This window comes from Atta cephalotes, assembly GCF_000143395.1.
Source record: "Atta cephalotes unplaced genomic scaffold scaffold00021, whole genome shotgun sequence".
Classification (NCBI taxonomy): domain Eukaryota; kingdom Metazoa; phylum Arthropoda; class Insecta; order Hymenoptera; family Formicidae; genus Atta; species Atta cephalotes.
In genome coordinates, this window is record NW_012130085.1 from 4,550,986 (window position 1) to 4,563,042 (window position 12,057).

At 28.9% G+C, this 12,057-nt stretch overlaps 1 protein-coding gene across 1 annotated transcript; it reads left to right on the top strand.

The window, feature by feature from the left end:
• Positions 1-7,929: 7,929 nt before the first annotated feature.
• Positions 7,930-9,750, top strand: LOC105619415 (endocuticle structural glycoprotein SgAbd-8-like). The gene is made up of 2 exons (XM_012200936.1): positions 7,930-7,994; positions 9,246-9,750. The coding sequence occupies exons 1-2, from the start codon at positions 7,983-7,985 to the stop codon at positions 9,636-9,638; spliced, it is 405 nt and encodes a 134-aa protein (XP_012056326.1). The 5' UTR covers positions 7,930-7,982; the 3' UTR covers positions 9,639-9,750.
• Positions 9,751-12,057: the final 2,307 nt, after the last annotated feature.

A 12,057-nucleotide genomic window follows, 5' to 3' on the forward strand; every position in this document is an offset into this window, starting at 1 on the left:
ATATATATATATATATATATATATATATATATATATATATATACATATCTATGAAACTAAATATCTATGAAATAAATCAATACCATATTATCAGTTTCTTACTCTTAATCACTTAAATTTTAACAGTCACTTCCATAAGCGCCGACTGCGTTTTTAATAGTATCTCTTCACAGTAGTAGAGATGATAACTGTAGAGAAAAAAATTGTAATTTTGCAGCGATAAATAAGATTGTATTATATTACAGCATTATAAGTCTGCATACTTATTTATAGAATATTTACATAATAAATTAAAATTTATCAATTTAATGATTTATTATCCAAATATTTAATGTTATTATAATAACGCAAATATATATCAATTGTCGATAATATCAGCGTACTTCAATTACCTCCGAGCCCTCGGAAATTCTTTTTTATATATGGACACCGACGAGATATATTAAAGTCAACTTTGAACAAATTTTCATTCGAAAAGGGTCCCGAGGACTTGGAGGAATTGAAAAATGCTATTATCAACAATTGATATAAATTTGCAATTATTAACATAAATGTACATAATATATCATTAAATGATTTTTTATTATATAAATAAGTATATATATTCTATAAATAAGTGTATATATTTATAATATAATATCTTAGATATGACTACGAAATTACAATTTTTTTCTCTACTGTTATCATCTCTATTGATAATCAAACTCGGATGATAACATTAAAATTATAATTTTAAGTAAAAATCGAGTATTATTGAGTTTTAATACATGTATATGTCTACGAAAATAATAAATCATGAAATTAGTGCTATATATATTATCATTTTATTACTCTTAATTAGTTAAATTTCAACAAAGATTCCCGTAAGAATATCGATCTTTAATAATATTTCATCGATCAAGCATTCTAGAAATTACTCATATCGATATTGATCATTGCAAGCGACCATGAAGAATAGAAATCAGTAGGCCTATAATTCTGTAACTCTATAACAATAATTTTATTAGCTTATGAATGTCATTGCGCAGGTATTTTACATGATGAAATAGTTGCGCAATGACAGTACAATGATATCGAATTATCGTTAAAAGTTATAGAATAAATCTACAAGAGAATGAATTTATATGGATAGATTATAAGTTCAAAAATGATCATCTGAATTAGTTTGATTTAGCTAATCGAGATGTCGCTTCCGTTCTATGATCATCCTCGCCGTCCTCAAGACAGATTGTCAGATCGCATGGTAATATTTGTTAATGGGTTAAGGACCGATATTGGCATGATTAGCTGGAGCTTAAATAAGTTTTTTACCTTTAGTTATAAATTATTAGATGTTTTTTCCATATATACAGCCGAGGGTATCGTTTTACTGACAGTCCTAAACGTATAAGCATCTCTGAACATATTAATTTTACAATCTTTTCGGATTCCAAGAATATTTTCAGTTCTCTTCAAAACATCCGCAAACTTAAATATCAATCTCATGTAATTCAAGAAATCAATCATGTTATTGGTGTAATGAAAAAGATAAAAATATCGAATTAATTTAGATTCCAGCTTATCGTAATATTCAAGAAAACAAAAAAATGCGGACGTGTTAGCCAAGAGAGCCATCTCTGAAGGTAATTTGCTGGTGGAGGTACTTTATTCGGATATTATTAGTATTTTTAAAACCCAAAGCAATAAGGATAATGAAGATTTCTTGAAATATAGAGCTAATGTTCTTTATAAAAGCACAAAGTATTTTCAACTATTCTCCCAGTAAACGAGAATGGATTAAAATGAATTGAAATTTTTTTCTATCCGAATGCATATTTTAAATAGCGAATACTTTTTTTTGGATTTAATTGGATTCAATTGGATTCAATTGGATTCAATTGGATGCAATCGGATTGAAAAACTGAATTTCAAAATTTTGAATTGAATAGTATTCACAATGCACAGAAAAAGCTAATATTTTTAGATTGAAAGATATAGAGATATGCTCCATACAATTCCTATAAACGAATAAAAATTCATTCAGGATTGAAAAGCATTCATTTTAACATTCGTGAATCAATATTTCTGAAAATCTGAATCCATATCTATTCATTTCAATCCATTTTTGTTTGCTGGGTTATTTTCAATCAGATAAACCGTGGTTTATTTCCAATAATCTAAGCAGGAAAGCTATTGTAACTATCAATCGCCTTCGTTATGGCCATAATTCTTTGAAATCTAACTTATTTAGATTTAAGATAACCAATAGCGATAAATGTTCTTGTGGTCTCATCGAAGAGAGGAACTATATATACTATGGATTTGCAATAAGTTTACCAAAGAAAGAAAGAATATTAGATAAGTTTAATAAGTTGAATATAAAAGCTCCGATTGACATTAAAGAAATCATAAAAAAAAATGAAAACAAATAAAATTGAGGTTATAACTGAATTCTTTAATGAATGCAAGATCGATATATAAGTTTTTTCTTTTCTTTTTTTAAGTTAAAAAAATCTTTCAAGCATCTATTTCTGTTATTACATTTTATAGCTTTAATTATCGTTTTCTATGTTAGGTTTATTCTTGAGCGGCAGAGACATCATAAGCTGTGTTATTTCAGCCAGTTATATTGTGGCTACGTTGTGGCTGCTGTGCCCAATATGGCGCTGAGCGTGTTTGAGCGCCGGCGATGACTAATGACGAAGAACAATTGGTGGGAAATCGTTAAGTTTGCAAATAATGTTACTCATTGATTCTGATTCATATGCCATAAGGCGATTTAATACAAACTCAAATAATTGTTTAGAACATACAGATTATAAAAGTAGAGAGTGATTGCGTGCGTATGATGGCTCGGACATCAGTATCGCATTACTAGGTTAGAATATGAGGAACTAAGAAAATCTACAATATAAGTATTTATCTGACAATGCGAATTACCTAATGACATGAGCAGTTATCGATCTCGCAATGAATATAGAATTATTAATCTAAACCGAGCGTTAACTAAAATCTATCGCTGAGGCTTACAAAAGATTTGCACGCACAACGCCCTGACACCAGAGAGAGAGAGAGAGAGAAGAAAAGCGGAAAAAAGAACTGACTCGAGCACGGCAACTAACGCTTGCAACGCACAATATTGTTATTTCAACGCCATCTATTGGTAGCTGCAAGACTGCGAATGTATGTATTCTAAAATGGCTGTATTCTATTCTGTAACTGTGGGCCAATAAACTGAATTATCTATCTATCTCTCGCCGTCTTCGCCGTTCGCACGGTAAATCGTATCAGTTTTACATGAAGAATAATCTCTATTTTTTTTAGGATTATCTTTTCTGAGAATTACCTCAGAAGTCAATCTAAGATTAATTGGGATGTTCTATAACAAAGATTTTCATCCCGAAAACATAATGAACTCGAATCACTGTTCTTAATTACTAATCGCTGTGTGCGCTTCCACGCACCTTAATTTAATTTATATTATGAGTTCCTTTGTCTTTGATGGGGATGATCCAGGGGAAATATAGGAATTAATTATTCTTAACTAGGTATCGAAAAGATTGAATTCTATATTAATTTCAAAAATATTCCATCGCCGATCTCATCTGCGATATCAAATATTCAATTAATGCATTAGGTATCATCGTGTCATTTTCTATTATTAATTTTTTTTGTTTTATACTCTTATTTAAACAGAAAAAAAATTTCCTTGAAATTAAAACCCATAGATTCTTCGTTCAACGGTAAGATTTTCGTGAAAGAAAAGAATTGTTGAGTTCTCCGGATGTAACAATTATAATTAGATGCATTTTTAAACAGGATACTGAATTTGATATCAAATATTCGTGATAATAATAGCAAAGCAGAAATATTAGAATAAGCAAGCATCTCAGCAAACGAGAATGGATTAAAATGAAAATTTTTTTTTCTATCCGAATGCATATTTTAAATAGCGAATACTTTTTTGGATTTAATTGGATTCAATTGGATTCAATTGGATGCAATTGGATTGAAAAACTGCATTTTCTATTCAAAATTTTAAATTGAACAGTATTCATAATGTGTGTGTTGTGCACAAAAAAAGCTAATATTATTTTTAGATTGAAAAGTATAAAGATATGCTCCATGCAATTTCTGTAAATGAATAAAAGTGCATTCAGAATTGAAAAGCATTCATTTTAACATTCGTGAATCAATATTTCGAAAAATCTGAATTAATTTCAATTCATTTCAATTAATTTTCGTTTGCTGGGATGATTAATGAGAACAAAATAATTTTTCATTTGTTCCATACAAGTAATGCTAATGTCATCTGTTTTTATAACAGCAAGAAGAAGACAATGTTACTTCTGTATGAATAATTCTCTGTGAGATTAATTTTGGCATGAGAATCACGCAATGACGATAATAATATTATCTTTTATTTAACATATTTATGAATACTTAATATCTTGACAGTTATGTGAATAACAATAATATTATTTAATATCTAAATTTCATATGTGTAAAAAGTAAAATGAAATTAATGAATTGTTATCAATAAACATTGTAAATTTATAATTTACAAATAGGTGATTAATTTATTCAAAATTTTAACTGCAATAATTGTAATTAACATGGTAAAATTTACACGATATAATATATATATATATATATAGAATTATAAAATTGTTTTGTTTTAAAATTGAAGGAAGAATATATTATAATATATTCGGAAACATCATTCTATAGTTATATAACGATATAGATCTTGTATAAAATATTCGTAGCAATAGCTATTGATACGATATTGCTAATGTTGGTTTATTGCTGAATTAAACGCGCTTAGCATGAACATTAATTAGCATCACTTTACTCTCTTGAAAATAGTAGCCAAAAGAGAGTAGAAGTTGTAAGCCATATATATGAGTTGCTTTTCATTTGCACACAAGTGAAAACTGAGTCTAAAGTGAGCTGAGTATTTCAGATTAATGACATCATTATTTAATTTGATAAAAAATTATCACATAATAACACAGGTCTTCCTCTTTTAAAGTGAGATTCATTAAAACACACGATCTCGATCAAATTAAGCATAGACAAAAATTCAATTAAATCTCACTTCAGAATGTAAAAGGAACGCGCATTCAACTGAGTTATGACGTGAGAATTATCTGAGAATCGGTGTAAATGGAAAGCAACTATGGTAACTCAAGGTAGATTGATTCTGTACAAGATAGAAATTCTGACATTATAGTAATCTGTCATCGCATGTAATTAAGTCGTCCGGTGATATCTATGATAGACGTTTCACATTACGTTGTCTAGCTCAAAGAGAGAATTAATCATACATATTTTCTCATGGAACATCAGCTGTATAGACATGGAACATCAGATGTATGATTGTTTATAAAGTAAAACAGCATTGTCATAACTTAAAGTAATATTAATTTATCTTAAGTGCATATCCATTATAAATAAATCCAATAAAAGAGAAAAAAAGAGAAAAGGATCAAATAAGAATGTAAAAATACTAAATCAATCTAAATAGTACCAATGAATTATTATTATTATTATATGAAAAGATTTGATGCAGACAATGGCACTAAGGATTTATGTGTCAGGTAGTGAATTATATTGCATTCATTCACAAATCAGGAATAGATCCATGTTTCATTCAGAAAATTCTAACACAAGAGTAGTGAACACTATTATTCAGAAATAATTTGCTTGAATAATGGCCACCGTAGAAGACGTAACGCGCACGTAATATCACAGAAGGAAGTACAAGGATTCTAACTAGATTTTATCTTCGTTTCTGCTCCAGCGACGGGTCCCATGCATTCATTCCTCTGACGCTCATTCACTAACCGGTAGTTGCAATCGTAGTATAATTGTTCTTGAGCACTGTGAAAAATTCATCTGTTCTTTTCATGTTAGAAAAAAAGATGATTGTGACCTTCGGTGCATATGTATAAAACATTCGTTCTTAGGCAAAGTCGATGTCGAAATATTGGCTCGGATGCATCTTAAGTTTATCTCCCGTACGAATTATCAAGTAACGAAGGATTTTAAGTAGCTCTGTTTAATATAGAAAAAAAAACAGCATTTTTAAAAATATAAAAAATTGATTACATATATTCTATATTCGTCGTTTGCTACAACAATTTCAGATGAAACGTTAATAACATTTTGAGTCGATTTGCGTTTAATAAGATATAAGATTACTCCTTTTTGCTTATCGATTTTTGCATGTGAAACATAATATTTGTTATCTGAATCATTGATGCAATTTTATCTGAATCATTGATGTAATTTTTTCATATACGTGGATTGTTCGAAATCATATAAATGGGTGAATGAGAAGAGTCACGGTTATGTATCAACAAAGAGACTAATAGGGAGGGAAACCACGATCAAGTATTAAAGTCTGTTAGTTTATGTTCATGTGTCTGCTCCTGTCATTAATCTTGATTATGATTTTATGACACAGGCATTAATTTTATTGCTATTATGCCATCGAATTTTGCAATTTGCCACTGTTACAACACAAGGAGATAATTATCCAATTATTTTTTAATTTCCAGAATATTTAACCTTAAAAAAACCTTTTAAGAAAGAAAAAATATATGCCAAATGTATAAAAAAGGTATCGAATATTATATTCTTTTTAATAAAAAATGTATACGAAATAAATGCAATTAACTAAGTATTTCATAACGCAAGACACATAAGATAGATTGAAAGTGATTAAAATGGTCAACTGGATTATAGTGAATTGCCCAATGATGTACAGTGACGTTTACTTCAAGCGATAAAATGAATCATTTTTGTATTTTTTTTGTATTTTTATGCACTTGGCATCGCTACCGTGTCGCTTGATTATTTTTAAATCGATTTTTTAAATGCATTTATTTCGAATTGATGTAACATTAAATTTTATGTACTCCATCCACATATTTTATATTGTTTATATTTTTATATAATGTTTATCAAACGTGTAAGACATTTAGATAATTTAGGTGTTTGATAGATGTATTGTAATTATTTTATATATTATATTAATATATATAATATTTTTTATTAATTATCGTAATAAATATATAAATATATAATTTGTTATTGATTAAAATTTTTATATAAAAAAAGATTTGTAAAGCATAGAATGTAATGTTGCATGAAGTGTTTGATGTTCGAACAATCGGTTCGCAAGCAATCAATCGTACATGAACTAATAGAGCACATTTCCTTTCTATTTGTCCAAGTAATGTCTAAGAAAATATCTAGATATCTAGATATCTAATGAAAATGTATGATGTACGTTTCTTTTGCATCAATAAGATCTTTTTATAGAGAATGGTATATCTCCCTAGAATCTTTCAAATCCTATGAATAATTGAGTACAGCAAAATAATAGTTGACATTTTTCATGGAAAGAATTTTAGGTTTGAAGGCTAAGCAAATATTCGATTGTGATTTGTTAAAATTATTAAAGGTACAAAATTCTTCTTTAACGCATGTTCATAATTTATTTAGAAATTTTGAGGAAGTATCAAAATTTTCAAATCTCGTAAAACGAGATCATAGGCAATACTTTGTAAATTGCAATACTGGAGATATTATCGTTATCGAATTTTGCTCACATTATGCACTACACACATGAATGTTGAGTTCTTGAAGATGACGAGCAGACAAGTAATACAATGTCAACAGGTTTTTCAACTATTTTGCAACCAATCGATTTAGACATCGCGTGGAAAGGTCAAGTCGACTTACTTTTGGCAGAAGATTCTATTCTAGCCGGCGTCTTCTCTCTCGTTTCTTCCCTCTTTTTCTTTATCCTTTCTTGTCGCCATGGCTATATAGAACCCTGGCTTTTTCTCGTTTCTGGGTTTCTACATTACAAGGAAAGTGGGGATCTACGGTTTCGTATAAAAACGCATTCAGATCTCATTGCGATCACACTCGAAATCTCATCACGTTCCTCTATTGGACCAACAAATTCGAGCAATCCACACGATAAAATGAAATTCCTCGTGAGTTCTGCATTTTTCTTTACTTTATCTTAAATTCTGAAATTTATAAATAAATTGTTAATCCGTAAAATTAATATCTCGTCAAAATATCTAATACTACTATTAATTAAATTCTAATCGATTCTGCATTTTCCAATTTAAATCTTTAAAATTTTTACAAAATCTTTAACCAACTTAATTTGATTAACATCTGTTAGTATATTATATATTTCAATATACACTTAAGAAGACACTCTTAAATTTTCAGTATTCTTAGATTTATCAATGCCAACCGTTAATTTGGAATAATTCTCAGAGTTTTCCGTTCGTTAAGATCTTCTCTTTCTTCAATTTTTGCGAAAATAGCTTGTTATGATTTTTATCTTAATTAATATCTAATTAATCGAGAAAAGAAAGTTAATTACGATAGATCAATCACAATAAATTAGCGGGAATTTAATCTGCTTATATATAGATTATTTAATTAATACTTTGATATTTATTTCTTTTCATGGATTTGATACGAATCCTGTAATTTTTTTTACAGCCCGCAGTATTGCGCGAAAGTAGCAATTTTTTGTCTTTAATATTTTGGTCGATAACAATGAATTTACATAATTGACGTATATAACTCTTAAATAACAATAACCATTAATTAACAATATAATAGAAATATATGTTATTTAACTGGCATATTTTGTGTGCTTGTTAATTAATAATATAACCCAGTCCATGATAATGATGTTATAAATCATTGTACAATATATATCACAATTTCTTTGTTCATAAAATTTTTAAAAATATTTTTTAAAAATATTTTGTTTATTCCTTTTTAATTTTATATTATTTTCTTATTTTGTCCAGTAGATTCAACATTTTGAAATAATAAAAAACCTTTATTATTTGTTAATAATAAGCAAAAGTAAGTTTATAATCATGCAATCAATCTTATATCTTTATATGTAGAAATATCGGTTTTGCTACTATGTAAAAATTAGGCTAGCTATAGATGTAAAATAATTACGTTGAACATAAAGATAATTATGTAGGACAATCAAACATGATAATAATACTACAAAAAGTTCGATCTATCAATGAGCTTAATAATTCAATATAATTATTTAAATAGTCTAACATAATTATTTTCAGATCTGTATTTAGTTCAATTTTTTAAATTAAACAAAATCATTCTTTCCGCGTAGAAAATGATAAAAAAATTATTTCCATTGCTTGTCTTATTACATCTATACCTCATTTTAATTGTTATTTTAGATTGTGACTTTGGCTTTAGTCGCCGTCGCTCTGGCACAGCCCCAGCACCCGCACTCGCCTGTACAACCGGTAGCCGCGATTCTGAAGCAAGCGCAGGATATCTCACCGGAAGGATCTTACAGTTACGCCTATGAGACTGAGAACGGAATCGCCGCTTCTGAACAAGGCTCGCCACAACCCGTTGGACCCAAGGGCGATCCTGCGGTCGTCGCCCAAGGTCAGTTTCAGTATACCGCTCCTGACGGCACCCCTATTGCCCTCCAGTACACGGCCGACGAGAACGGTTTCCACCCACAGGGTACTCATTTGCCGATCGCTCCAAATGTACCCGAGCAGATCCAAAAAGCCGTCGCATATGTTTTAGCCCACCCGCAACCCGAGAATCAGCAATAAATAATCGATGACATTTAGCAACATCTTCGGACAAAATGCTTACATTTCGTGCCACGCGAATCATAGACACAAAGTGTTTTGTTAATATATAAATACAAATATTCTTCAAAAATTTTTCGGCGTATTCATTTGTTGACCCAATAAATTGACTAAAACTTTGTTGCGTAGAACATAATAAAATCAAAAGTATCATTTTTATGATGCATTTGTTCAACTTTTATTTATTAATTTACGGAAAGAACGATTTTGTTGAAATTCTAACATTTTAATTAGATACAAAATAATTTTATTGGACTATTAAAATAATTATGCAAAAATTTCAAGTATGAACAATGTTGCAAAAAAATTTTAAACGTTCTACTCTAATTATTTTGATAGTCTAATAAAAAAAAATTATTTTTGAAGCCTGTATTTAGCTAAATCTTTAGGTATACGTAAGCAAAACTGTTCTTTCCGTTATAATAGAAATAAAATAATAATATGATAAGAAAAAATTAGGTATATTATTTTTCCAGACAATCATGACTATTTCCATCTAGAATTTTATTCAAATATAATAATTTAACATACAAACATAATAATAACAGTATAAAAACCAACAGGAGGAAAGGGATTTATAAAGATTGATTGTAATTTAATTTCATGTACGATTAGTTGATTAAACACGTCGCATTCTTTGCATACGTTATTTTCAATTTATAAAATAGCTCTCTAGGTCATATAGATTCCGCAGATTCCGCAGATCTGTAGGAAGGACACAACAAGATATTTTACAATGTTTTCTTATATATATGCGCGCCAGATATTTCTGGCTAGGAAACCTTGGCATTTATTCTTACATAATGTGTATAATCATCACGATTACACCATCATGCCAGTTTCAACAATTTCGGCGACATGCAGATGACCGCAGTTTTTATTTACGAAGGTGGAGCAAATAGAAATAGCTGCGGATACTCGAATAAAAAAATATGACTTATCTACGTGATCTAAACAAAGATGTTTTCGCGATTTCTCTCGGGAAATTAGCATCTTTCAAAGAACTCATATGTTACATTTTGCGAATCGATATGACTGTTTTGGAATCAGGAAAAAAAATACACGACGGTAGACTGAACGACAAAGAAAAAGACGTAGGCGCGAACGATAAATATTAATATTCAAGATAATAAATATCAAGATAACAAAAATCATTATCGCCCACATTTAATATCAAGGCTATAGTGTTATACTCGATGAATTATTATGATGTTTTATAGATCTATTGTTACATTGTTGCGAGCTATTATGAATTATAGGAATCGCATCAGGAAAGCTACACATTAAACTGTGCTTAGTACATAGCTTATCTATGCTTGAACAGAGTTGTGTATAAAAATATTTCAAAAATTGAATATAAATATACATATAATATATAATTATTTGGCAAGAAATTATAATATTTTAAAAACATTCTGCAATAGATCTTTGATAATAAAAGTGCCGTTTTAATGGCAATAATAATAACATGATTAATTGCAGCAGTATCATTTATACAACACTGTTTATTATCCTTTCGTGAGAAACGCAATTAGCGTTGATTAACATCGATATAGATGTAATTTTCAAACGCGACGTAATAAAATTCTCTTAATACATAAATCCTCTATCGTATTATGCGATACTATTTCAATCAACAAAGAAAATATTTCTTAGGAAATCTCACGAATATTACGGCGCGCATCGTTTGTTAATAAAGTGGCAACAGTTTTTGTGCTTATTGGTATATCTTACTATGACATTACGTAGAAAACAACGAGTGAGATCGCAAAAATTGATAATACCTTGTTTTTTGTGTGATATCCATCTCATAATGGCACGCAAAGAAAATCATCTATTTTTATCTTGCAAGCTATCTCGATTTTATTACTGGTAATGCGTTTCACATAACATGTAATAAATATAGCATTAATCGATATTAGCTTAATAATTCAATAACTTAAAATAAAAATGTTCACAATTGAAGAAATAATTGTTGATAAAAAAAATATCTTTAGTTAAATAATAAATATATTGCTACCAGAAATTCGGATCAAAATTTGAGTCCGAAGCTATACCCAATTTTTCGATTTCAGTTCCGATTTCGATTTCGGTTTCGGTTCTAATCCTTTTACGATAATCATTTTAGATTTCGTCCTTTTTTAGTAATAGTTATAAGTGTATAATTATCTATCATAATACATAAAAAAAGATAATACAATGAGTATAATAAATTATAATAGTATAATAAAATTTATGTATATTAGATTTCAAAAAAATTAATTTACAAATCATTAAAATGGGAGATTTCAGGTCTTGTTAAAGTAATCGGGAATTAAGATCGAACTGAAGCCGAAAAACGAACTGAAATATTGTGCAGGACCAGAACCATAATCGAATC